The sequence below is a fragment of the Chamaea fasciata genome, unplaced genomic scaffold (genome assembly GCF_029207755.1).
Source record: "Chamaea fasciata isolate MVZ Bird 193981 ecotype frontalis unplaced genomic scaffold, bChaFas1.0.hap1 SCAF_20, whole genome shotgun sequence".
Lineage (NCBI taxonomy): Eukaryota > Metazoa > Chordata > Aves > Passeriformes > Sylviidae > Chamaea > Chamaea fasciata.
In genome coordinates this window covers 1,010,611-1,037,900 of record NW_027094105.1, presented here as the reverse complement: position 1 = coordinate 1,037,900, position 27,290 = coordinate 1,010,611, and the positions used below count along the sequence as shown (strand labels likewise).

Sequence of the window (27,290 nt, the reverse complement as noted above, 5' to 3'; positions counted from 1 at the left end):
AGTTATCTATGAGCTGATCAGGAGAAGTTTGATACAAGATTCCTTAAGCTCTCAATCTGCTCACCCAATCTGGTGCTTTACGAGGAACATTTTGGAGAGGACTTTTCAAGTAATGCATTAGATCAGAAATGTTTCTGAGCCAGAGTGAAGAGAGAATCCTTCTGCTCTGAGCCTCTCTGTCCATCTCCCATGCACACACTGGGTTCATGCCATGGTGCTGATGTTTCAGTTGAGCTGCTCAGCATATGAAATTCAAGAGCACTTTGGATTCTCCCTGGTGAGGTATAACAGTACTGCAGAAGCCTTAAGAAATTCTGTGAGACCTCTGACATCTTGTCAGGAAGCCACAGGGACACACGGGTCTTGGAAATTTTTAATAGGCTTCAGCCATCATTATTCCTTGGAAATGCATCCACTTTAAGGGCTTTTTTCTGATTTCTTTTTGCACAATTTAGATGGAAAAGCAGTGGAACGTGGCTCTCCCGTTGGATATACACGAAATCGATATTCAGGGACCTGGATTTTTGACCATGCATTGAGATACACGTCCGGTATGTGATGGAAGGGTGTGAAAGTCTAACCAGGGCTCAGGGAGCAAAGGAAGCTCTGGAAGCAATGGGTGCATTGCCCAGATTTCAGCCGCGAGGCTCAGGAAAAGCCCGGCCCAACTGAGTGCACCAACTAACCCCAGACCTTCCCCATCTCCCCTCCTGCTACCACCAGCTGTGACCTGCATGACACACCCTGAGTGGACAATGACCTCGCTGCTGGCGTCCAGGGCCACATGGGCACGTTCTCTGCAAGGCCTTGACACACAGTGATGTCCTTCCTCCACTTATCCTTTCCTCCACCCTAACAGCACATTTTTTGTGCCAAGTCACCCCTCCTTTCTCTAACGTGAAGGCCTGTGGGGAGCTGAGCACACAGCTGTGGCTGCTGAGTTGTGTCTCTGCCTCAGGTCTGTAACACACCTCCCTCACACCCTCCCTAACTCCCTGTGCTCTTGGGGCACCTGCTCTACCACCTGTGGGCAGGGGGTTGAGTGCAGGTTTCCCCCTCAAAGTTGACTCCAGCCTTCCCTAGGTTCTGCTTGACCCCGAGAGCTTCAGGACACCTGCACGAAAGCCCTGGCCTGCGACATGTGGTCCCTGTCCTGCCTGAGCTCCTGCCCCTGGTGTCCAGCACAGCCCCTGCACCAGGGCTGCAGCCTCTTCCCAGGTTCACAGTGCAGAAGGAAGGCACTGCACAGTTACCTGGACAGCTGACCTTCTTGGAGAACTTCTGCACAGCCAGTACATTTATGTGCCAGATTGTCTCCAGAAGAAGTAGGAAATACAATAAAAATGGGGAAAAAAAATTCAGCCTAGAGCCCCTCGCCGTGTTTGACCTGTTTGCACCAACTCATAGAATCACAGAATGCTTTGGGCTGGAAGGGACTTGCCATGGGCAGGGACACCTCCCACTGTCCCAGGCTGCTCCAAGCCCCAATGTCCAGGCTGGCCTTGGACACTTCCAGGGATCCAGGGGCAGCCACAGCTGCTCTGGGCACCCTGTGCCAGGGCCTGCCCACCCTCCCAGGGAACAATTCCTTCCCAATATCCCATCCATCCCTGCCCTCTGGCAGTGGGAAGCCATTCCCTGTGTCCTGTCCCTTCATCCTTAGTCCCAGTCCCTCTCCAGCTCTCCTGGAGCCCCTTTAGGCCTAGGTCTCCTGGAGCCTTCTTTTCTCCAGATGAACTTTCCCAGCCTGACTCTGGGGCAGAGGGGCTTCAGCCCTGTGATTAACTCTGGACTCATTTCACTTCTCCCAGTGCTTCATGTGCAGCCAGCACTGTTGGGATGTGGGTGGGCATCAGTCCCATCGTGCTGTTGGTTCAGCTGTGCTCAGGGCTCCTCTTTGCAGGCCCAGAGGATGGTGAGTGCTCTCATCTGCTGCTTTGGGGCTCCAGCTCCAAGAGTTTTCAGAAAAGAATTTGGAGGCTGGTGGTGAAAATCATCAGTCTTTGAGCATGGGAATGAGGGCTGGCAAACGCTGCTGACCTGCTGATATCCCGGGTTTCACTCAGGCAGCCTGTGTGCAGTGACCACAGGTGGTGACTGTCCCACAGATGTGTATCTATATAAAATACAGTGAGCTATGATAATAAAAATGCTCTGGAGCAGATCAGACACAGCCAAGTGCCTGTGCTATCAGAATACGTGAGTATTTTTTCAGCTGGGTACTCTGGTGTATCAGACTGTGGCGAATAGCCTCTTTCAGCATCAGTGACACAGGAGCCTCCCCAGCTCAGGAGACAGCCCCAAGTGGTGTTATCAGTGAGAGGCAGGGAATTCAGGGCTCTGACACTCTGAAGGGAGGTGTTTTCTTCCCAGGCTGTAAGCATGAGACATGGGAAGGGGAAAATGGACCGTGGGCATAGTGTGTTCAGACAGCACCCTGAGTTTGTTCCTTTGAGTAGCTCCAGGTGAGTATTGCTGTGAAATGCTGTTTGGGCATGTTTATCTGGATGTGTGTCAATGTTTTTGTTCTCATTTGTGCCTGATCCCCGAGTTTTGCAGTTTGGCATGGTCAGGAAAAGATTGTTTCAATGTTGTGTGAGGAAAAGTGCCAGGAAATGAAATTCTGCATTCACATCAAATTAATTCAGCCCTTTTTTCTCCACCCCCCTCTTCAGTCAAGTGATGCTCTCACCCTCTCAAAGAGCACCAAGGGGATCCTAGTTCCACAGCTCTGGTGGACAGTTAAGAAATTCAGTGCATTCTGCAAATAAGAACCTGGAAAGTGAATTTATAGCCTGTGCAACAAAGTAAAGTAGGGGAAAAAAAAAAGAGAGATTGAATCAACTCAAGTAACAAATCTAAGGAAATTTCTGTCTGCCTGTTCAATAACAGAAGAGCCTAAATTCATGGCATAACTTCATCGTTACAAATGGCTCTCCCAGCTCTGTTCCTCTGGTTTCATTTCAAATGACTGTTTGCAGATGTGTATTTTCTGGAATTAGAGACACAAATTGAGAAGAGGGACTACTGTGGTCATGTGCTTTTCCTTAAAAAGGGCAAAAGTTCTATTTGTATCTATTTGGTTTCCTCTGGGTGGATATTTACCAAATCTCTGTGGGTTTCTTGGGAAATTTGTACATTGTGCATTTCTTGAGAAATTTTGAAAACTCCTGGCCTTGAGATAACATATTGCCTTCTTTTTTCAATTGAAAAGGATTTTTTCCCAGCTACTAGGAACTTATTGAAAAGTAATTCAAGGTTATTTCTGTCCATAGGAAACATTAGTCATTATTATAAAATTTTAAGTTGGGCTATTTTGAGAGTGGCCCTTTCATGTTAGCAAAGTTAAAAAGATACATTGAAAATGTAACTTCAGGATAATATGCCAAAGAATCTTAAAGAGATTAAAGAGGCTGAAAGAAAGAATAGTGTCTGGGATAGTGATTTCCTGCATTTATCTCCATGAACCTTCCAAAAATTACTCTGCGGCAAAGTGCACCCCTTTGTCCAGAGTTTATGGACCAGTGTGCAAGGAGGCAGTTTTTCCTGATCTCTCATGGTGATGTGTGCTTCTCTCTCTTGTTTTTCAGGGTCTTACGAGTGTGGAATATGTGGGAAGAAATACAAGTATTACAACTGTTTCCAGACCCATGTGCGAGCACACAGAGGTATCTCAGTCCTGCTGGAATCTTGGGAGTCCTGGGATAACACAGGTTCAGGGCAGGCTCAGGCTGGAGATGGGGGAAAGGTTCTTCCCCCAGAGGGTGCTGGGCACTGCCCAGGCTCCCCAGGGAATGGGCACGGCCCCGAGGCTGCCAGAGCTCCAGGAGCCTTTGGACAGCGCTGCCAGGGATGCCCAGGCTGGGATTGTTGGGGTGTCCTGGGCAGGGACAGGAGTTGGACACCTGGAGGGTCCTTTCCAGGATATTTTGTGCTTTCCTGTCTATTTTCAGGAAGGTCTCTGCTACTTCCCTAGTCACCAGTAATTCTTCTCTGAGGTGTCCCACTGAGAGGGGGCCAATGATAAACTTTGGGGCTGTCTCAGCTTTGTGTCTCTTTACTCCAGCAATATTTCTCCCCAGGTCAGGAGCAGCTCCCGTGTTTGGGGCAGTATTTACTGCCCAGGGCTCTCAAGGGCATCACTGTGTGCAGGGGGAGCTCAGATCACAGTTTCACCTGGCATGTCCCTGTGCCAGCAGTGGTGGCATCTATCTCCCTGAGGTGCTCTGCGCTCCTGCCCAGCTGGGAGTTCCATCCATCCCTGAGAAGTCAGCCTGGCAGGATATAAATCAGATATGGGCATTGTGACTGCTGTATTTTTATGTTCAAATCAAAATGCTCCTTGAGCTGCCCCTGTGCCCCTGCTGTCAGCTGAGGTCACTTCCCAAATGCACTGTGTGCATGAAAGGTCTTGTGGTTCGTCAGGAGTGGCTTGATCTGAGTTTTCTGTAAGACTGAACAATCCAATGTTGCTTAATTGCAGAAATGTGAAAGTTTGAGGTGGTTTATTCAATCAAAGTGTAGTTTGCAGGATTTGGAGCTCTGTAAAACCAGAACTGCAGGGACTGGAAAGCTGCTCCTCCTAAGCCTTCCTCTGGGGTTTGTTTCCTGTCCCCTGAGGTGAGCACTGGAGTCACTGTGCCAGGCTGGCAGGAGCACCTGCTTTGGCTCCTCAGGTGTAGCTCCTCAGTGGTTGAAAATCCAGGAATAATGAAGGCTAATAGTAAGTTTTAAATGCTCAAACTCTCAAAAGTAAGCACATGCACAACTGAGAAGTGAACATGCATCCTTAATTGCTCAGAGTTTGTCACAGTCTCATAACACAGCCTTAATTGCATGGTTGCATATTTCTTGTGTGCTGTTTAATATCACAGAGCTGCTTCTGTACCTCTGGATACACAGAATTGTTTCTCCATGCTGGTATTTCTTATCTAAATACCAACAAAATTCCTTAAAGTCCTTTAAATGTAGTTTCAAGTAGCTTCACTCTGCAGCTTAAGGAAGAAAATCCCTAAACTAACAGAGATATGCTTTACCATTACATCACAGCATTGCAATAATTTTGCAATAGTAATTGTACTATTTAAATGTGGGACAAGGATTGCTTTTATTTTACTTCTCTTCCCCAAGCACTATGGGATCTTTAATTTGGCTGGAATTTTAGGAGCTCTGTTAGTATGAGGTCATCTTCTAGTGTGTGATCTGATTAATTTGTATTTATTGATATTTTGATAATGAAATTAAGCAATATATTAAATTATATGGCTGCATCAACATAGACCTGTACATTTGATATCCATAGGTTTGACACGAACTCAGTGGAGACATGACTTTACCTTTTGCTTCCAAGGTCTTTGTCATGTGTAGTTGCAGAAGATGGAAATTTTCAAAATTCTGAATGTGGAAATTTATCACTAATTCTCACATCAGTGCTGGAGAAGCAGAATTTATATCCGTGATACTTAGAAAGTGTTGGTTTATGTTACTGTAAATGGATGCATGTAGTAGTAACATTTACGGTGCATTCAAATTGTCATAAGACAATAAAAATACAAATGAGTTATTTATCCATCTACACTCTTCAACAAGAAATGAAACTGCAAACCTGATGCAGCTCTGGCAGTGGGATTCTCCCAGGGAGCTGAGGCACGGTGTGCCTGGCTGCAGAGGAATAACCTGCTGTGAAAGGTTAAGGATGGGTAGGAAAAAATAAGGGAGGATTCTTTGGACGAAAACTCTGTGTTGTATTATCAGTGTAAGTTGTGCATGGACTGCACCAAGAATGGTGCTGGGATGGCAGAAGATTGCAGGAGTGAAGGGGATTTTTGTGAAAGATTTTATTGCCCCAAGGCTTCATAGAGGAGAAGGGGCTGGTGCTGCCAGGGTCAGAAACGTGGGATAACGCGGCGGGATCTGAACTGAGGGTGTCACTCTGCACGTTCCTGTTCTCCCTGTGATCTCCAGTCCATGTCTCAGATCCAGTGCCAGGGCACTGGCAGCCAGCTCTCCCAGGGCTGCTTTCCTCGAAGCTCTGCAATGTGAGCTCCCTTGGCTCAGTCCGTGCAGCTCTCAGCTGCCAGAAACTCCAATCCTGAATCCTTCAGTCGTTTCTTTCTGGCTGGACACGGGAGCAGCCGGACTGCAATGACAGGACCTGGATTCCCTTGCTGCAGGATGGATTTTCTGGGTGCCAGACATCAGTCATGTAACATCTGCCTTTCCCAAAGTTGGACTGATCCTGGGAGACTCACCAGCTCAGCATGAGAGGAGCTAGAACAAACTGAGGTCCCTTTCCTCTCTTTAGTTTTTTTGGCCATTCCAGCAGCAATAGCTGCTATTTGTGATTTGCTGAAGGATACACCCCATCCCAGGCCTCTGCTCTCTGCTTGTCTACGTGGTTCCTGTGTCACTAACGGGCCTTGGCCAAGCCCTGGGATGGTGCTGCAGGTGACAGAGCAGGAGATAAAAAAGGCTCAGGCCAGGGGAGAGCAGAGAAACTGGTGTTGATCTGCTTTGGACCTTTGGGGCAGAACAAAACATCTGTGTCACCAGCCCATCTGTCACCACTCAGTGACACAAAATGGCAAGATTTGGGGATCTCTGGTTGTCCTTGCTTTGACCTGGGTTATTTCTGAGCTGGTTTTTGTGTCCAGGGCGCACCTGGGCCTTACAGCAGGAGGAAGGTCTGTCACCCTCTACTTGTGCAGTCGATCCATCCTTATCCACTGCTTGTTTTGCCCTGTGCAGAACTTAATGTCTTCTCGTTCTCTGAGCTGTTCAGTTCCACATGAAGAGTTTCGCCCTGGCAACATCGCATTTTTCTTTGCAATGAGCATTTTTTTTGAGAAATTTTCTGGATTTTTTTTTACAGCTGCACCTGCCTCCACTCCAGCTCTCTGTGGCAGACAAGCTGCGTTGGAGGTGACCCGTGTTCTTAAGGCTGATTTCTTTTGTTGTCTGCCTTCAGGAGCAGGGGAGTTTATATTATAAAACAGGGCATTTTCTTAGTTTATTGAGCCTTCCCTGTGGTGCTGAGCACTGGCTGGAGAGTTTCAGGGAAGGACTGCTCTTGCAGTTTGCAGAAGGGCTGGGGCAGCTCTGCTTCAGGACATGCTACCTCGGGGGGACAAGTTCCCATTCTGCTTTCCCCCAAAAGCTGAGATCCAGGCATGGAAATCCCCGTGTAAGGGTTCTGCAAAGAACCACAAACATAGGTAAGAAATTTCCCCACTCTGTTTCATCGAGGAAGAAAGGAAAAGGTTGTGTTCCTTCCCCTTTGCCTCCCCAACTCACAAATAAAATAAAAAAGAAACCCAACAACAAAGTTACGTTGTGGAGCTGAAAGGCTCCTTTGTGAGCCGCTGTGCAGCCCTGCAGGATCCCGGCTCCTTCCTCCTGCTGGAGTTCAGCTGGAGCAGAGGGGCTGCGCATTCCCGCTGCCGATGGAAGGCTCTGTCCCAAACGTTACCGCTTCGCCTACACGCAACCCAGGGCTTAAAAATGTTTTGCTTACGGTGCTTTTATTTTAGCTGTGTGGGGTTTTTCAGGTCATTAAAAGGTTTGGATTGCCTTCAGGAGTTAGTCAGCTAGAAAGTTCTGCTTTGTACGGTTGGGTCGTGTTTAAGCAACATGAGCAGCAAAGCATCTGCATGTTTTGAGTCAGGAAAATTATTTCACTTTTAGATAACTCAAAAAAAAAAAAAAAAGGCTGAAATTGCTTTATTAGACTTTCAAACAGCAAATTTATAAACCTCTGGGCTAAGGCCAAGCAAGGGAGATTTGTACCCAAAGGAGAATTCTTCCAAAAGCAAAGAAAGAAAATAGCAAGGCTCAAGTTTAACCCTCGCAGGATATATTGCCTTTAGCCCAAGAATTGGTGGAAGTTCTGTTTCCAGATAAGCTTTTCTGGGCTGACTGATGATTTTGCTCAAGTTATTTTTCATTATTATTTATTTACATTGTAAGTTGTTGCACTGCCTCCCTCCAAGCCCATCAGCTCTCCATGTCCTCCCCACAGGGCTGTGCCAGCCGAGGGCAGAGCTGCCCTCACCAGAACAGATCCTGGATGCTCTGAGTGGGGCTGGATTCTTCAGGCCAAGTTTCGAGTTTCACCAGTTGTTAAAAATTTTCTCAAAGCTTTTCAAGTTTCAGATTTTCAATATTTTCCAAGAGTGGGTTCTGCTCAATTCAAAAACTATGAAAAGGAAGATGACTCATTCAAATGGTGAATATGGAAAAACGCTTTTTTCCAAAGTGCACATTTTTTGGAGTCTGAGTTAAAGCGGTTCTGTCACTGAAAGGATTTTGAGGTGAGGAGTAGAAAACTAATTGATGAATAACCATCCCTGAGGAAAGATGGTGTTCCTGAGCCACAGAAAGTTGAGGTTCATTTGTTTATTTGTTACTGAAAATATCAGATGATTTTGGGGAGGTCCTTTACCCTCTGCCCTGCATCCCAAGATCCATTTTTCCCGTGCACATTTCCCAGTCTGCAGCAGATACTCATATGAGATGCAGAAAGTTTCTTGGGACACACAGGAGTTAATGGGCACATTTTCCAGCTTCCCTGCCCACCTCCCTATTCTTACTGACTTTTGCAACTTTCTCAGAAATTTGTCTTTTGTTTCACAACTGTAGTTACTTGGTCTGACCTCAAAGGTGATATGGAGTGGGCTGTAAGGGGATTTTTAGTTGGTCATTTTTAAATTCATGGATACTTTTGTCTTATGACTAGGAGTAACAACATTTCTTGATGCAGTTCAGAAATGGCTGTTCCTCAGATTTTGTGTGTTGCCTGATTCTTGTTGAATTTGACTAAAGTACTTTTTAAAGCTGTTTAAAAAGTGCATATCTTTTATGGTTTGTTTATGCCATTGCTTGTGAACACCAAAACAGCATTTTGCATAAATCTATTGTGCCATGCTGCTTTTCCTTGAATGATGGGTGGGAATTCAAACAAGTGGCAGCTGTGGAAAAATCCTGGGCTTTGCTGTCAGGTTCTGCATCTGATACTGAGGGTTTCTGATCTGGCCCCTGAGTTGATGAAGTTGTGCCAAATTAGTACTGTTGCCTGGAAAAATGATCTAATCAGGCAGGTTAATCAAGTAGAAATGTACAAATTCACAAACCTACAATTATTTGTTTCTATTATTTTTTAAGAAACAAGGAAATTAAATGCAAACAGTGCTCATTACTTAAGGTTGAAAATTTTAAATTTAAAACCACTGTGCCATTCTGCAGCTGTGGTTTCCAGTGCAGTGCAAGCATCATTCCAACAGACATATGGAATATTTTGCAACACAGTTACTTTATTAGATAATGTGACATAATTTAGGATGAATATGGAACGCTTCAAACTGGCCTGGAAATCCTAATCATTTATGATCCTTGACTTGTAACTTTGGGGTTTATTTTCCAGCTCGCAGCTTTGCCTGTTGCATTCGTTTAGGGCTTGAATGTGATCTCTGCTCTGTGCTTCTTGCAGTCCCACACTCGACAGTGGAGGGAGCTTTTTCTCCCTTCTTTTCACATCTGCCTTCAGTAAGACCAGGCTAGAATCACCCTGGGGGAATTCCTGTGGCCCATCTCTTGTGGAGGCTTTGCCGTCACTCCTGTGGTGGGCAGGCACGGTGGTGGAGCCGGCCGTGCTAAATCCCCCGGGAGCTGAGCCGGGTGCGCTGTTCGCCGCTTGCTTTCCTGGGTTCACAGCACTTGCGTGTTAAAATGTGTCCAGAGGAGGCCATGGAGATGCTCCGAGGGCCGGAGCCCCTCTGCTCTGGAGCCAGGCTGGGAGCGCTGGGGCTGCTCACCTGGAGAAGGATCCAGGATGACCTCCGAGCCCCTTCCAGAGCCTAAAGGGGCTCCAGGAGAGCTGCAGAGGGACTGGGGACACGGGACGGAGGAACAGGACACAGGCAGGGAATGGCTTCCCACTGCCAGAGGGCAGGGCTGGATGGGAGATTGGGCAGGAATTGCTCCCTGGGAGGGTGGGCAGGCCCTGGCACAGGGTGCCCAGAGCAGCTGTGGCTGCCCCTGGATCCCTGGAAATGTCCAAGGCCAGGTTGGACATTGGGGCTTGGAGCAGCCTGGGACAGTGGGAGGTGTCCCTGCCCATGGCTGGGGTGGAAGGAGATGGGCTTTAGTGTCCCTTCCAGCTGAGACCGTTATGTGACCGGCTTTAACCACGAGCCTTTGTCGGCCACGTCCGGCCTCGCAGCGCCGGTGAGCCCTCACCGCCCGCTCCGTCCCGCGAGGGGCCGGGCGGAGCGGCGAAGAAAAGAGCGAGGGGGAGATCGAGGCGGCGGTGGGGGCCGGGACAGTGCGAGCGGCGGATCTAAGCGCAGCTCTTTCTCTTTGCAGACACCGAAGCTGCCTCAGGGGAAGGAGCCTCACAAGGCAGTAAGTACAGCGGGGCGCGAAGGGCCGGGCCGGGCCGGGCCGGGCCGGGCCGGGGTCCCGCTCCCCGAGGGCCCCGCGGGGCCGTGCCGCAGGCGGCCGGCAGGGGGCGGCCCGGCCGCGGGGACGGCGGCGGCCGGAGGTGGCGGGACGGAGCGAGCGGGCGCGGCGGGGCCGCGAACATGGCTCGGCGTCTCTCGTGGCACGGCGGGGCCGCTCCTCACGGCCTGGGGGGTCTCTCGGGGCATGGGGGCACGGCCCCTCACGGCCCAGCAGCTCGGACGGTGGTCGCTGTCCTCCCGCCGTGAGGGGAGCGCGGTTCCCGGGCGCTGCCCGGTGAGCGCTGAGGGGGGACCATGAGCGGAGCTCTCCCTGCTTGCTCTGCCGGGGAGGGGCAGGGCACTGGCGGCCTCTCTAGCGGCGTCCAGCCCTGTAGGATTTTTAAACCCTAACCGCAGTTCGGGGTGTGTGTCCCGGCCCCGGGAGGGAGAGCCGGAGCCGGGCAGGGCTGAGGAGAGAGGGCCGGGGCAGCAGTGGGACACCGGAGGGAGCTGGGGACAGACTCATCGCCTCCGTGAGGGGTGAGTGCGGAGATGGAGCCCAGCAGTTCCCGGTGACAGAACTGAGAGAGGTTGAGGCTGTGGTGAAGGAAAAGCGCTCCGTCCTGCTGTGAAGCAGGCTGCCCAGAGTGGTGCGTCCTGCATCCTTGGGGGTTTAGGAAACCAGCCTGGGTAAAGTCCTGAGTAACCAGGACTGAGCTCGGAGCAGACTCAGCTTTGAGCAGGAGGTCAGATCAGAGATACTCTGAGGTCTCTGCCCACCTGGGTTTTGCTCTGTGTTAGGTGAGAGCCATGATTCCCACTGGAAAGGTGAGTTCCCAACATTGGTGGTTGCAGATCGGCAGCTTGGAAGCACCAAACTTAACCTGGGTGGGTTCAGAAATGTTAGATAAATAGTAAAGAAAAATAAAAAGAACCAGACCACCTTTTCTGAACACTTTCTTCACCCTGTTATGTGAGAGGTGAACAATTGGCTTTGCCTAGGGGGGTCTTGGCTTTCTGTCTGCAAAAGGAAGCAGGACTGACTTCACTGCAGGTGGGGAATGGAGATCCTCAGCCCAGAGCTAAAACGTCTCATATCAAGCAGCCATCCCACGGCAGTGTGTACACACAGTGTACTGCTCACAGGGGCAGCTGGGCTCTGCACCTGAGCCTTTCTCTTTCCCTTGACAGAGTCCAGCTCTGTGCAGGGCATGGAAACTCCTTCCCAGGCTCCTGTCACCTCCTTTGGTGTCTCTCTTTCAGTCATTGCTCAGCTGCCTGTTGGTGTTTTACTTACTGTGAGGCTTTACAGGCTCATCTCCTGGCTCCCTTGCTCTGAATTTTGCTGGCAGGCACTGCTGTGTTCTGGGCTAGGCTGTGTGCATCCTGGGCTTGCTGTTTGGGTATTGGGTACTTTTGCCAGAACTTGGGAACCACCTTGTGCAAAGAGATTTTTTTTTTTTTTCTGTAAGTCAGCTTCTCCCCACCTGTTGTGGGAACTTTCTTGGCTGGAAAAGATGGGGCAGAGTGAGGTGTGAAGAGAGAAAAAGACATGAGGGCTCACACCTTTGCTGTGTGGGCAGACTAGATGTTGTAGGAGCTATAGAAGGATTTCTGTGGATGTAACTGCCTCTTCTGTGGTGTCTGGGTTGTAGAGAGAGGGGGAGAAGGGAACATCATGGGCAGAAGTCTGTGAGAGAACAGCGAGAAGCAGCTGCTCCCTACACACCAGGATTCCGAAGAGTTGCTGTGGTGGTGCTGGGGATGGAGCAGGGAGCAGTAGGAGGGGCAGGAACTGCTTCCATCTTCATGCAGGGTCCAGCCCCATCTCCCATGCAGGAATTACTGACCCCCTTTTACCTGCCACACTCATATCCCAAAATAGTCTCATCTAGCTGAAAGAGGTGGAGGCAAAACCAAGCCACCAGAATGGGGAGATGGTGAGCAGTGGGGTAGGGAAAAGGCAGGAGGGATCCACCATGGCCATGGCCTACTGCAGAGACAGCCTGGACGTGTCACCTGTCCTGCAGAGTGGATGTGAGATGCTGGGCCGGTGCTGCTGTGCCTAAGCACACATGGTTGTCATTTCCTGATGGAGTCATCTTCCTCTTACCTCCTTGTGCTGCATTGAAACAACTCAGCTCTCTTCTTTCCTCTCTGTGCCTTCCCCTCTGAGTCTGGAATAAATCCCTGGCCTACCCTAGTTGCTTCTGCACGTCTCTTCTCATTTTTCCACTCAATGGCTCTCTTGTTTCTTTGTCAGTCTGTTTGCTCCTCATATATTTTAGGAATTTTTTATTTATCTTTCCTTTCCTGCTATTTTTGCTTTGCCCGCTGCACTGCTGTTCCTCTGTGACCCTGTCTGGCTGTTTACACCCTCTCTTTTACAGATGTCTGCATTGTTCCAGTCTTCTCTGCTATTTCTATTTCATTGGGAAACCTCTACATTCATGGTCTCTGCAGGCATGATTTGCTGCCCTCTCCCAAAATTTCTCAGTATTTAAGGGATACAGGAAGGTGGTGTTTTCTGTCCTTTGTTTCTCTGCGTGGCATGGATTGCATCCATCCTGAACCTGTGAGTGAGGAGTCCCTTGACCAGCAGTGGGGCCCTGGATTAGTTCTTATAACTACATGATACTACGTTAGTTCACATCACAAACTGCAGGGTGTGAAAAGCTGATCAGATTTTCTCCATGGTCACTTGCTGGAGCCAGCTGTTACTCACAGCCACCAGTGGTCACCCAAGAAGTGTTGGTGAAGGCAGTCTTGTGTGTCAGGTGACACCTCAGCTGCTGCCACCTGGGCTGTGGTTCACTTCCTGTGCTGTGCTCCCTGGGCTGCCCTGAAGCAACCAGCTCTGTTTTGAGAAGCAATGTCAGGGTGTGAGAGCGAGTCTGGGCTCCAGGGAGGACGAGGGACAGACTGTGGGTGAGGCTGTGCGGTGGGTGAGGCTGTGCTGGAATGTGCCCTTGCCTTCAGGTGTGAGGGGCTGTGGCCAGAGGGGCTGTTGGGGGAAGGCCTGTTCTGGCCTTTTTTCTTCCTGGGAGGAAGGGAGCTGTGGGGCTGGCTGGGAGTCTGCTGAGATCTGTTGTTTGTTCACTGCCTGCCTAAAGAGGAGACAGTGGTGTTTAGACTTTCCAGCTGGGAAAGCACTTTGAAGACTCCCTTGAGGAAAAACTGTTGCATTTAGTTGGTTATTTTCAGCCTTTGGGATTTATAGTCGATAGATGGTTTCTCTGGAACTCCCTTTACTTTTTTGGACCCATTCTTGAAGAGCCACACAGCTCTGTGGTGCTGAGGAGGGGATGTGCTCACAGTGACACTGCTGCATGGCTTTGGGAGCTCCTTTTCTAGCCTTGGCTCAGGGTCCAAGACCAGAATTCCCACATGAGCAAGAAGAAAACAATGCAACTCACAGTGCTAATGTGCTAAAGATACTTGCCTGACTGCTACCAACTTTAACTGGCAGGAATGACGAAGAGAAGAGGGTGATTTTGAAAAAGCTGTCTATTTGGTATCTTTTCCTAGACAGCTGTGGCTAGTTCAACATCTGGATCACTCACTGTTCCCATAGAAGAGTCTGGAGGTCTTTTCTGAGATGCTCATATGCCTATGTGGTTTGCTCCAGACTCTGGGAAGTCGTCAGGGAAGGTGTTTGGGCTGGGTCTGTGCTCTCATTCTCCATGGGAATTCCAGTCATGTTTAGGGGAGTTACAAACTGGAGCAGTCAGTCTCCCTCCTGCTGCTCACATTCCATAGGACATTCTTGGCACCCGGACAGGTCGCTGAATAAACCCAGGGGCAAGAGGGCGTCCAGGGCTCAGCAGGGGCAGGGACACGGCTGAGGCAGCGGCTCCTCTCACCTGAGCAGGTGTTTGCCCTGTGCCAGGGTGTTGGGTGGGGTGCATTCAGTGGGTTGTTGTTTCAGTTTAAGAAGACAGGTATCTGCCAGTGAAAGCTGGAGTTTCCCTTGGAATGGAGAATGTAAACCTACCCCCCCTTTTCCAATTATGAATTTGCAGTTAGAGGCTTTCAGGCAAAGATTTGGAGATAAGAATAGCAGTTCTTTACTAGTATGTATAACAAAGCAAACAAAAACAACTACAGCATTAATAACAAAACAGTACCAAGAACCTTGAGGGCTTTGCTTCATAAAAGCCAGGGCAGTTTGGTCCTGGTGCCCCTGCAGGATCCTCAGAGCACCAGGCTGGAACAGTGGAAAGTTCCGGGCTGGTGTCTGGAGAGGCAGGATGTCCCGGCAGGGCAGTGGGTGCAGGGTCAGGTCACACTGCAGCAAAAGGAGCAGTGCCCAAGAAGCCGCGACGCTGGGGCAGGGCTGGCCCGACTCCAGCAGGGCAGGTGGAGGAGCTCAGAATTCCAGGGCACACGGGCAGATGATGGTGGATTTCCCAGGACCAGACTTTTTGGTGACAGTGAACTCCCGCAGCAAGCAGTAGCCTGGCCGTGTCCTCTCCGATGCCATGCCAAGAGCAAGCGAGTGAAGCTGCCTTCAGCTCTGTCCTTTACCTGCCCAAAAACTCTCTATGTTCCCCTCTGAGCTCTCTGCCACCTCTTTGTTTTGGTCAAGCACCCTTAAGCACCTAGTACTTAATCTCCTAGAAGCTTATGGGGGAAGAAAAAATCTTTTAAAAAGGAACAAACCTAACCCCCAACAGTTGTGTTCAGTGCACATGTCCCAGCTTGGAGACACAGCTACAGAATCACAGAGGGCAGGGTTAGATGGGATATTGGGAAGGAATTGTTCCCTGGGCGGGTGGGGTGGCCCTCAGGGTGCCCAGAGCAGCTGTGGCTGCCCCTGGATCCCTGGCAGTGTCCAAGGCCAGGCTGGATGGGGCTTGGAGCAGCCTGGGATAGTGGAAGGTGTCCCTGCCCATGGCAGGGCGTGGAACAAGGTGATCTTTAGAAGTCCCTTCCAACCCCAGCCAGGCTGGGATTCTGGTTCTGTGGTTGGAATATTCAGTTGGAGTGTGGTACCATCCTTTTCAGTAGGAAAGAGGAGCTTACGTACCAGATCTTCAGAGTAACCATAACTGGCTTGCAGAGCCTGAAGGGGAATTGAGTTTTATGGTTGCCCATGAAGTTGACCTGAGAGTGTAGGCGCTGGAGCTTTGCTCTGCCTGCTCACTGCTGCTCTTTCTTACAGTGCTCTGCCTCTTCAGACCAGCCCAGGGCAGAACTCAGGTTGCTCTGACAAATGTTAATATGGCACTTGCCTCGTTTCACCTTAGCAATGGCCTTTCAATACCAAAATACTAAATGTTAACAGATACAGCAGGTAGTGCTCCCAGTCCATAGTCGTTCTAAGCCCTTTGCCTGGCTGAGCCTTGGATCACTTCCCAAAGGAGCTGGGAATTCTGCAGGCAGGCAGGAAGCAGCAGGATGGAAAAAAGTGACTTGCCAGAGGCAACAAACGGGTGAGTGTCAATGGAATAAAATGCCGGTCCCTGGGCTTGCAGCCCAGTTAATGCTGGGCACAACCCTTGGATTGCAGTTCTGTGCCCTGAGAAAGAAACCAGAAAATGCAAGGGGAAGTGGGCAGGGAAGGATTGCTCGAAGCTGAAGGTATCTCAAAGTACCACTGATGCATTAACTTCTGGTATGTCTGGTTAGTGATCTGGGACTTCGTGAGTGTTCTTCTTCCCAGGGGAGGATTCCTGAGACTGGGGGAGCAGTGCCGATTGATATTGTAAGGAAGAAGCCTGCCATTCCTGGGTTCTTTAAATAAAACACTGTTAAAAGTGGGAAGAATCAGGATGTGGTGCTTTCGGGAGCCTTGATCTCCAGTGTGTCAGTCAGGCTGGCTTAATCAGGACAGCTTGCTGACAGTGGGGGTTGTGCTGTGATTTTTCCCTGGTAACACCTTTTTTGAGGACCATCACAAGCAAGTTGCAGTTTAAGGCAGGCTGTGTTCCCAGGCTGTACTGTGACACCATCTGAGGGGTGGGCAGGAAAACGACATGGAAAACCAGCTCCACTACAAGCCACTTCTACTGCTTTGCTTGCTTCCATTCCTGGGGTGTTGTAGTTGTTACTAAGGCAATTCGGGGACATTTGCTGGAGGCTGGAAGACCACTAATAGTTGTTTGCTGGTAGATCCCGGCCTTTCCATCTCCGTTTCCTGCTCCTGTGTACATGCAGTTCTGTTCAAGAAGCACAGCTGGATTTTGTGCTGTTTCTCAAAAGCAGATCCCAGTGCTCAGCCTGCCATCAGGTTAATCCTGCACAGCTCTCCAGTGGCCTCCCCATTGTGGGAGATGCTTCAGAGCCCAGCATACACATCCTGCCTGTGAGCCCAGAGCATCCCTGACAGCCTCCTTCTCTCGTGCCTTAAATCCTGGCATGAACAGGAGCAGCAGTCAGAGAACATTAATGCTCACTGTGACCAGCCCCACAGACCGGAAACTCCCGGGCCACATCCCACAAAATCCCAGCTGATCCCAAATAACACAACCTGATGTTTCGTGTGTCTCTTGGCCTTTCTCTTGTGTTGATCCCCTTTTCCTTGCCTGAAAGTAATTTTTGAAAATCACAAATACTGTCTCATGGGTACAGATATATCTGGGTGTTGCAGACCACCCTCAGGCTGCAGGAGAAGCAAAATGTGGTCATTGTAATTTGTCAGACAATGTCACCACACAGCCTGATGAGCAGCTCAGGAGCAAATCCCAAGGAAGGCAGGGATGCACAGCACCTGCTGCAGTGTCACAGGGTTAAAAAGAAATGCTTTTAAGTATAAATAGGGTGGCAAGAGGTGCCAAAATAACTTCAGAAGAACTAATCTTGAAAATTTAATAAAATATATTGGATATAAATACATCCTGAGTTTACTTTCTTCTTCCCCATTTGTAACTGCTGATATTTATTTATTGTGTGTATCAGGGTGCTGGGCTGCGACAGGAGAGTTGGTGGGAGAGGGTCACTAATGTTCACAGGGTCTAAGGATGTTGTAGGCAGCAAACAGAACATTTTCCTTTCTCAGCCAGATGCCCTCAAACGCATCACCTGGGCACAGGTGTACATCCATGTGTGTCTCCAGTCAGAGTGAGGGGAAAAAAGAAAGTGGTATTATTTTTTTTTTCCAGAATGGAATACCCAGTAAATATTTCAGAACCCCATAAATAAAAATGATTGATCTGATCTTTTAAAAACATATGCCCCTTTGGGCTCTGACTAAGTGTGAGAAAGTTCAGCCTGAGAAGGAACTTATTTGGAAAAGCAGTGAAAGGTTAGAAGCAGGGATGTGGGCTGGAATATGCCTTGCAAATGTTAACTGTGGAGGCACAGTGCTAACGCCTTGCATGTGCAAAAAACTCTTGGAGGGTTGTGAATTTAAACCATGAAATTAATATCGTCAAAATTAAGGTTTTCTTGCCCACACCTTACTCATACAGGATATGGTGTTTGTAATGTTCTGACAGGGATGGGAAGATACGGAGGTGGTTTGCTGGTGTTAATTTATGGTTGAGGAAGAACCTTTAGCATCTCTGTTTCTTGATTAATTTGCAACATAAATGTTTCCTTAAAGGAAAGTTTCCTTTGGATTTCTTTTACTTTTCTGTGGGATAGCGGAGCAAAGCCCAGGAAATTGCTTTGTTGTGCTCACTGACACCTTCCCCAGTGAAAAGTGTGATACAGTGAATGCTGTGTGTACACCCACGTGCAGCCACCACAGTAACCAGCGAATCATTTACAACTGCCTGATTCATTTTCCCAGTGCTCTTATTTAATAATTCTCCTGCTCCTTGGGGGCAATGGTAAAAATGGATTTTATTTTCCTAATGTGTTTGCATTTTAAGTAGGTAAAGTCTCTTTAGATTGCCATTTGCCAAACAAGGAGATGAATATGTTCATCTGCACATGTAAGCGACCAATAGGCTGAGACCAAGGATGATAAATTTCAGTGCAGGAGGAGAAATGAAGAAAATAATAAGAATCTTAGTTCAGGGATTTGCAGTAGTGAAGAAATTTTGAGTTTAAAACCCAAGATATCGGAGATACTTATCGTAAGATACGGGGCCAGGGCAGGCTGGAGATGAGGGAAAGGTTCTTCCCCCAGAAGGTGCTGGGCACTGCCCAGTCTCCCCAGGGAATGGGCACGGCCCCGAGGCTGCCAGAGCTCCAGGAGCCTTTGGACAGCGCTGCCAGGGATGCCCAGGGTGGGGTTGGTGGGGGGTCTGTGCAGGGACAGGGACTGGACTGAATGATCACTGTGGGTTCCTTGTAACCCAGAATATTTTGTAATTCTGTGACCTGTCCTCTGTCTGAGGTGGGTGAAATTTGGAACAGTTCCCAGATACCTGGTGTGTTTCCATCCAAGTCCCAAAGATGTGCTCAGGAACAGGACACACACTGGAGGGTTTGATGTTCTGGAAGTCCTGCAGTTACATAGTTCTGGAGAGGAGCAGTGTCTCTCTGGGTAATTGTAATGAGAGATTTTAGAAGAGGAGGCTTTCAAGTTGTCTGTGATTCTGTGATCTTCAGATGATCTTATACTGAAAATTGCTAAGATGCAATTCTTTCTCAGATGCTGCCCAAATTGACCATGTTTGCAGAAATCTGGATGTTAATACTTGGAAACAAATATCTTACGAAGTTCCTAGGCAGGAAAAGGATAGAGAAATATATTTATTTCAGTAAAAAGAGGATAAGAATTTTAGTAATCCCAGACTATTCTGGTCATCCATCAGTTTGTCCTCAAGGTGCCAGGAGAGTTTTAGTGAGGGCAGAAATACATCCCTCGTATATCCAGTGAGGGATGCAGTTTCCTAAACCTCTGGAGAAAAGAACCCAACCCTGCCCTGAAGTGACACGAGAATGAGGCAGGATGAGACATGATCTGCTCATGTTGTTACATCGTTTTATGTGTCTGAATTCAGTCATGGAGCCTCAATATCCTGCTTCATGATGCTGATTTGGGGGATAATTGTAAAATATTAATATTTTTGCTTTAAATGGCTAATATTTGCTGTCTGTTTGGATTCAACCTGAGCATACTTTTAACTGAGGGAGAAGGAAATTCTCTGATGTGTAACATCCTGAGAATTTATTTTGTCTCTCAGCATCCAGTTAGTACTGTCCAAAACACCTTTTCCCCAAAACATTTTTAAAAAATATAATAGTTTGTGACCATCAGACTATTCTGAACAAGGGTTCATTCTCTCAGAAATTAAACCAGGATATTCCCCTCTGCAGGGAAATTCCTGGTAGTCTGGCATCAAGTTTCCACTGGTGAGATTACATCCAGGCCTGGATGGCGTGCATTTAAATCTCCATTGAGATACATGCAGCTGACACATGGTTTCAATAAAGTATCACAAAAATTATAGATTCCTCTGGCCACCAACATGAAAACTTAAAAATTGCCGTGAGGTGAATTCAGCCCTGTAGCTCCTGACTGCACCTGTAGCGGCTCTTCTCAGGAGCTGGAATGGCCCCGGAATCCTTCACGGAGAAGGCAAACATGAGCCTGTGGCTCCATGCCCTCTCACCTGCCATTTGGCCCCTTGCCAGCTGGAAGGTGAGCCAGCACCTTGCAGCAATTTTTGGGTCATTTCAGGGGATTTGACCCTTCTGTGTAAAGGTTTGGGATTATTCCTGGCTTGGCAGTTTGCATCCCAAGGATGCCCCTGTGTGAAGCATGGGAAGCACAGTGTTAATCCAGTGTGTTCCTTGATGTCTCCTGTGTTCCTGACAGAGGGCAGATGTTTGTGGGAAGTAAGTAAATTATTGCGAACTGAGTGATACTGGAATAGTTTTCCCACAGGGAAAATTTCTTCCTTACCCCCACTTAGGATCTGGCTTGTGCCTTTGTGTGCAAGGGTTTCTGTCCTTTCCAGAATTCTGGATTTTATTATTATTTAATCCGTACTAATGTAACTCTGGGTACTTTAATCCTCTTAGGGGTTTGCTGCTGACTTTGGGCTCAGTCCTGCTCCCTTTTCAAGGAATTTTGCCATTAGACACCTTTAAGTAGAGTTCTGATGTAAATTGAAGCTGATTTTACTGGCAGCTCTGTCCCTGGCTGTAAAATGCTGCTGTAAAGCTGTAACCTGTGTGCAAGGCACAGTTCCAGGGGGGAGGAGAGGGAGGTGTGTGCTCCTGTCTGCAGCCTCTCTGTCTGCCTCTCCTCACTGCCAGTCTGGAAGGAATCCTCTAAAGATGCCAAAGGCTCAGCTCAAGGGAAATGTCTGTGAGCCTGCGCGGGGAATGTCCTGCCAGCTTAGGAAGCCATAAATGTGTTCCTTTCCATCTAGGTGCCCCTCTGGCTGCGGAAAGGGAGAAGAAGCCTCTCTCCAGAGCTGTCTTTGTGCTGCCCTGGGTGGAATCCACAGAAACAAGTGAGGGTCCCAGATGTTTTGTTTTTTCCCTGATGTGTTGTAAGGAAGCAGTAGCTGCACCCTGTGGGTCTTCTGGGGAGGCTGTTCAGGTAGAGTGTGCCCTGGACACAGCTTGGAAAGCTGTTTCCCAGTGGGAAGCATGCAGCATGTTCCTCAGAAAATGCCCTCCTTTCCTGTTTCTTTGCATCAGGTGGGTTAGCCATGGGGACTGGCTCTTTCTGAAGCGTGCTGGTGTTGCTCATGGTTCCTTCCAGTGAGGCAGATTTCCCAGGAAAGGTGATGCTTTTTCCAGGTACTGCCACAGAGCCATTCCCAGCTCCAGCCCTCTGAGTTTGTCACCAGCAGGACTTGAGCATCTGCCAGCAGATTTTCAGGAAACAAGGAATGTGAATTCAGGGATCAGAGCATGTCACCGACTGTCCTGTAATCCGCTGCCCAAAGCTGGAGGGATGATGCTGATCCTTTGTGGTCTCTTAAGTCCCTCTCAGAAAGCCTTTTTGGGGCCAGAAACATCACAGCCTCAAACAGAGGGGTGACTTAAATGTGTTGCAGCTGTAAGAATCCAGCCCCTCCCCTTTAAAAGCTGCTCCTAGACTTTATGTTTGGGAAGCCTTTTTTGCCAATGTGTATGAGGAATGTGGAATTGTCATAGGATGTATGATTTAGAATAGAATTCCTTATGTTGGGTGCTTCCTTTGCCATTCCCAAACCTACTGGTGCAGAGGAGCCACTCTGATCATGGAGCAGGACAAGCAGTGCTGTCCAGACTGCCCTCTTCTAATTTTCCTGCTTTTATCCTGACTGGAACCTGCAGCATTTCTGGATGTTAAGAAGAATTCAGCAGACTGTTGTGATCTGTTTACATTCAACAGTTTTGCCCTTCCACATGTGGAGGCTGTTCCTCCTTGACAGCTGTTCCTGCAGTGCTCTACAAGAGTAGGATCAGTAGAATTCCAGGCTATCTGCAGAGTGCCAGTTCCTGAGAGAGCTTGTCTATCAAGTACCTTTTGTGGCTTCTGCCTTTTGAAAGCTCAGTGTGAATTCTGGGCTGGGTGGAAATTGTTCTTTACCTTGGATAAATCCTTGAGGAGCTCCTGCAGCTGCTGTGGGGAGAGCTCATTGTTTGGGACCCTTCATGGGCTGTGCTGGTAGCACTGCAGGGATGTCAGCTGGATGGGACTGTTTCCAGTCTGGGTTTCTGGGATGCTGTGCAGAGCTCTTGGAGCCTAGTGGGAGCCAGTTTGTACCCAGCTTTTGTGGTATTCCTGCACTTAGGAGGGCAGGTTAGGTGATCTGTATTTCTAGCTGTATTTTTAGTGATACAGAGCTCCCGACCTTTCAATACATTTCTGATTGCTCTTATTCCCTTCCTGGGTTTCTAAAGCAAAATCTACCGAGGCCAAGTGTCCTAAGGAAAGAAGTGCCTTGTTCTGGCTACCATTTCTGGGCATGTGTTCTCTGCCCTCTCCTTCCTGCCAAAATGAAATATGTGCTTCCTTCTCTGAGGAATCTGTGAGTCAAACCAACAAAAATTCTCCAAATCTTGAATGCAGGATCTGGGAAGAGAGCTGAGCTCAGCCCTGGGGCAGGGTGTTCAGCCAGTCCCAGTGAATGCTGGACACACCACAGGAGCCAGCTGGCAGCAGCTTCTGGAGGTGGGAGAGAAGACCAGCTCATTTTCTCTCTTTTTTTAGGGTCCACTTCCAAGCAGAGGGGTTAAAACTTCTTTCAGGCCCTGTGGAGTTATTTCTTGGGGTACTTGAAAAACCTGCCCATTTGCCATCTGAGTGTGTCAGTCCTTTATAGCTGAGGAGCTGCCTTGAAACGTGGCTGTGCCTTGCCTTTTCTACTACTAGCAAGATGAGGTGCTCTATTTTGGCCTGTGTATTAAAGATGAATTAAGAGCTGACTAAATAAGTACAGCTGGTACTCACTCGACCTCTCTCTGGAATCCCCGCTCCCATTGGAAAGGCTCCTGAGCATGAAGGAGAGTGATACTTGCTGGAGTCTGGAGTTTGACCAGATGCCTTTGGAGCATTTTGAAGGTCTGTATTTGCAGCAGGGTGATTGCTCAGCTGGCAGCACTGAACCCGTGTGCGTGGGCACTGAGGAGTGTCCTTGCCTGCCCTAATAGTGCCTGCTGCTGTGGTTGTGCTTTGGATGGAGCCTTAAGGTGGAGCCCCTGATGACAGCGGAGTTTGAATCTGAGCGAACTTGCCTAAGTATTGTTAGTTTGGCTGTGTTTGGATCCACCTCTCCAGAGGTTTAGGAAAGTGAGGAATTAGTGAGGGTTTCAGTGTGGTCTTGCAGCAACACCTCAACACCTGGAGTCCCTTGCGGGCTGTGTTACAGGTACTGGATATTGTGTCCCAGCTGGATACCTTGGGGTAGGAGTTAGAACTCACAGGAGGAAAACTGCCCTGGAACAGATTCCCTGTGGGCACAGCCTAAGAGAGCTCGAGAAGTGTTTGGATGATGCTCTGAGATTGTTGGGGTTTCTGATCCTTGTATGTCCCTTCCAACTCAGGAGATTCTGTGATTCTGCATGGTACTGCAGAGCTAGTTCTGCCCAGAGAGTTTCTTGCTAGGAAAGCAGTGTCTGCTCGGGTCAGCACTGGACATGTTCGAAGGCTGTCAGCAGAGATGGCTTTATTGGGTAAGGAGGAGAAGGGCTGGCTCTTGGGAGCAGCCTGAACAGGAGCTGTTGTTCAGAGAGATAAAGCTTGGCTGCACATGGGCAGCTCTCGGTACTTTGTGAATCCTCTATAAGGCTCCTGTCTCTGAGGCTGGGCAATCTTTGCTGGATGTTCTCTCCTACAGAGCCCAGAAGATCAGTTCCAAGCTGGACCAGCTGGAACAAATTCTTATTTCTCTGTAATCCCTGGAAATCCTTCTGCCTGTAGGGACAGTCCCCTAACAACACAAACCCCTGTTCTCCCGGGCTGTGCTGTTACACTTGTTCCATGTTCCCTGCACTGCCCAGCATGGGTGCCCACACCCAGCATGGGCTCTGCTGGGGACAGGAAGATCCCCCTGTGTGGCAGGGACCAGAGGTAGCCACGCCTGGCCCTGTGAAATGGTGTTATTTAGTTTTCCTCTGTTCTAACAAATCTTCTTATTTACTGAGCTCTTTTATTCCAAACTAAGGCCATAATAGTTTTTGTTCTCTGAATGTGAAAGTGTCTGGTCTTTGGGACTCCTTTGGAGAGTTAATCTTCAGTTGGTCCTGTAGAGCTCATTGCACTTCAGAAAGGAGGTTGGTTCCTTGCTTTGGGGACACCCATTGAGGTGGGATTGACTGCCAATGCCAAGTTAGGAGTTTCTCTGCTACTTGACTTGCTACTTGACTGTGATAATTGAAGGAGGGGGGACGGTTTGCAACAGCTACACAGGTACCCAGTAGCTATCATTAGAACCTCTTCATTGTGGAAGAGGGCCCAGGGTAGAGGGAGTCCCTCAGCACTGTTGTGTGACCACAGAAGGAGCCTGCACGAGATCACATAATGGAACAAACACAGTTAACTGTGAATTGCTAGTGCTTTTGCCACTGGAATGTTCTCACAGGTGTGTTCTGCTGCTCCTCCTACTCTCCCTCAAGTCATGTACTGTCTGTGCAGTGAGTCCCTTTCTCTTTGCTTGTCCAGCCTAGACTTCTAAAAACCCCTTAACTCTAGTTTAGCACTGCTGTGCTCTGATTAAGATACAAATATTTTTTAGTCGCAGAGGTAAAGTTCCAGTGTCCAGGTGTTTAACACCATTTAGATTTGGCGTTTTTCTCTGCTAGATCATCATAGCTTCTCTAGTCACTCTGAGTAAAGGGTGACAGTGATCCTTTGTTTAGTGCTGAACCCCATGTGCTGCTGGACTGAGTGGTGAACCCAAGTGAGTGATTACACCATACCAATATATCCCAGCTTAAAATATAGAGTAATTTTAAAAGTAAAGTGATGGAGAAGTAAAATAAAAACTTACTTAATGTGCACAGTCTGGTGTGTTTGAACACAGCATGGAAGAGATAAAAACAAGGCTTTAACTTTGCTGATAGTAAGGATACATGGACACAACTACACTGCTGCAGGGGAGCTTGCTGAATGGCAGGTCCTCTGTGGAGCCCTGGGAGCTGCAGCCTGCACTCCTTGCTCCTGCTGGAAAGGAAACACGCTGGAGATCCTTTGTGGCTGTACAAACCCATGTGTTTCACTGTGTTTGCCGTGGGCTTTATTATGTTTGCCATTTTGCTGTGGACTCATAGCACCAAGCCATTGGCCTGGGGTCATTTGACAGGTGAGGTGACTGCTCAGGGTGTGCCAGGCAGCAGAGGGGGGAAACACCCCACCAAGCTGACCAGGAAAATCCTCCTCTTGCATGGATGTGATAGCTGAGCTAAAGACACTGATCCCCATTCAGAACAAACCAGATTCGTAAACACTTGGAGCTGTTTTGCATCTGTCTGCCCCACACAGCTGTGGTGAAGGGTTGGTTGATGCTGGGATGAAGTGATGGGGTATAGGGAACAAGTGGATATGAAACCATCAGTTCTCCCTTCACTGAGCACCTTTGATGCCTTGGGAAGGCTGACCTGGAACTGAGACGAGACCCCAGCAGAGCTAAGAGAATAAAGTAGGTATTTATTAAAAGGCCTTTAAGGATACACCTTGGGTAGTACAAGAGCCTGGCCAGGGCTACACCCAAGGTGGACCCAAAATGGTCACAAAATGGACAACAGGTCACAAGGTCTCACACTTTTATACGTTTTGGTCCATTTGCATATTGGGGTTTAATTGTCCATTTGCAGATTCAGATTATGAAGGCCCATCTTGTTTTCTCTCTTCAGTCCACCATTGTTTATGCTTCTGGGCCTGAAACTTGTTGTCCTTGGTCTCCAGCAGGAAAAGGATTTGTTTTGCCTCCCTACTCTGTGAAGAGAGCTTACTAACACTTAATATGAGGCTCGAAACCACAGCCCTAGGCAGCACAGAATGTGAAAAACATGAAAGCGAAAACTTAAGGCATCACCTTACTGTCCTGCATGCCTTGGATTGTTGGTTCTCCTGGGTTGTTGGTTCTGACAGGATCCTGAGTGCAGTTGGGAATCAGTAAACAGGAGCAGTGAGAAGCCGGTGTGTGCTCACATCCAGTCCACGTTGGCGTTGGTGTATTAAGGCTTTGCTTTCTAACAGCTCATGCATTGACTCTGTGTGTAGTTCTGCCCCTTTGTCCCCATCCTGACCAACACCTGCTTGTCCCTGAACTTGCTGAGCCCTGAACTTCCAAAGGAGATGCCAGCAGGGCCTGCTGTCCTGCTTCCTCATTGCTGTGAGGTCTGTGGGGTCAGCTCTGGAGAGCAGAGGTGTGTGAAGAGGAAATAAATCAGAATATGCCCCAAGCCATGTAGTGTGGGGCAGGGGGACAGTGTGAGGCAGTGGTTGTCTGTGTGCCTTAGAGACTTGACAGAGCACGGGGGGTGTGTCAGTGCATGGGGGTGCCTGATTGAGCAGTGTGGTTTCAGTGCTTGCCTTTCACCTCAGAGTTTCTAAACTGGTCTGTTTTCTTCTTCCTGCAGACAATTTTAGGTACACGTGTGACATTTGTGGGAAAAAATATAAATACTATAGCTGCTTCCAAGAGCACAGAGACCTCCATGCCGTGGATGGTGAGTAATGTTTTGACACTCAGACACCTGACCTAGGCTGAGAAGTTTTTGGGGAAGCAGCATGTGGCTCTGCGGAAGCGTGTGGCCTGTGGTGTGCAGGATGTGGCACTGCATGGGTCAGCTTTGCCATGGAGGCACAGCCTACAGGAACTGCAGAAAGGAGTTTGCTTTGCCTGATTCTCTCTGTGTGCATCAAAACACCTGTGCTGGGACTTGGGGACCATGCAGTGTGTCTGCAGTGAGGTTCATGGTTAGGATGGCGATCCTGGGACTGAGTGCCTCAAGGTAAATGGTCAGCCTGATTATTTGCTGGGAAGAAGTTGGTTGCTTTTTGGTTTCTGAATTTACAGGTTTGTTTCCAGTGTACTTCTCTGTGAAGTATTTCAGATTTTCAGAGTTGGGAAATGTTTCATTCTTATTAATCACTGTGGTAATGAACTGATGAAGTTGTCAGTGGCCCTTAAAGGCCAGTTTTTTTTCTGTGACTGTAAAAGTGGCCTAGGCTGGTGGCACCAGATAGAAGCAGGCACCCACTGCCAGAAGTAGTGTTTCTTTATTCTGCACTGGGGGAAATGAAGTATCAACATGCTGGCTTGCCCCCTGCTTACTGAGGATCTAAAGCTCCTCACCTCGGGGCCCACAGACACTCCAGACCTTCCTGGTGTGTGCTGCAAGCCTGTCAGTACTGTTCCTCACTTGGCCAAGGAGAGTTCTAGAAAGAGGCTGCTTGGAGAGCAGCAGGTTTTGAATGACTGGGCTGTCTCAGAAAAGCAAGTGGTTTTTCACAATATATGGTTGTCCAGAAAAATGGTTGTGTCAACCTGGAATGTGTGGGCATCTGAG

General features: G+C 48.7%; 1 protein-coding gene across 1 annotated transcript in view; it reads left to right on the top strand.

The window, feature by feature from the left end:
* ZNF618 (zinc finger protein 618) overlaps positions 1-27,290 on the top strand; it is a 148,523-nt gene that overhangs the window by 81,620 nt on the left and 39,613 nt on the right. Inside the window, exons 4-8 of the mRNA XM_066201539.1 lie at positions 456-551; positions 3,591-3,668; positions 10,360-10,398; positions 20,711-20,794; positions 26,358-26,447. Of these exons, the coding sequence (XP_066057636.1) occupies positions 456-551; positions 3,591-3,668; positions 10,360-10,398; positions 20,711-20,794; positions 26,358-26,447 (387 nt within the window). The remainder of the gene's footprint in view (positions 1-455; positions 552-3,590; positions 3,669-10,359; positions 10,399-20,710; positions 20,795-26,357; positions 26,448-27,290) is intronic.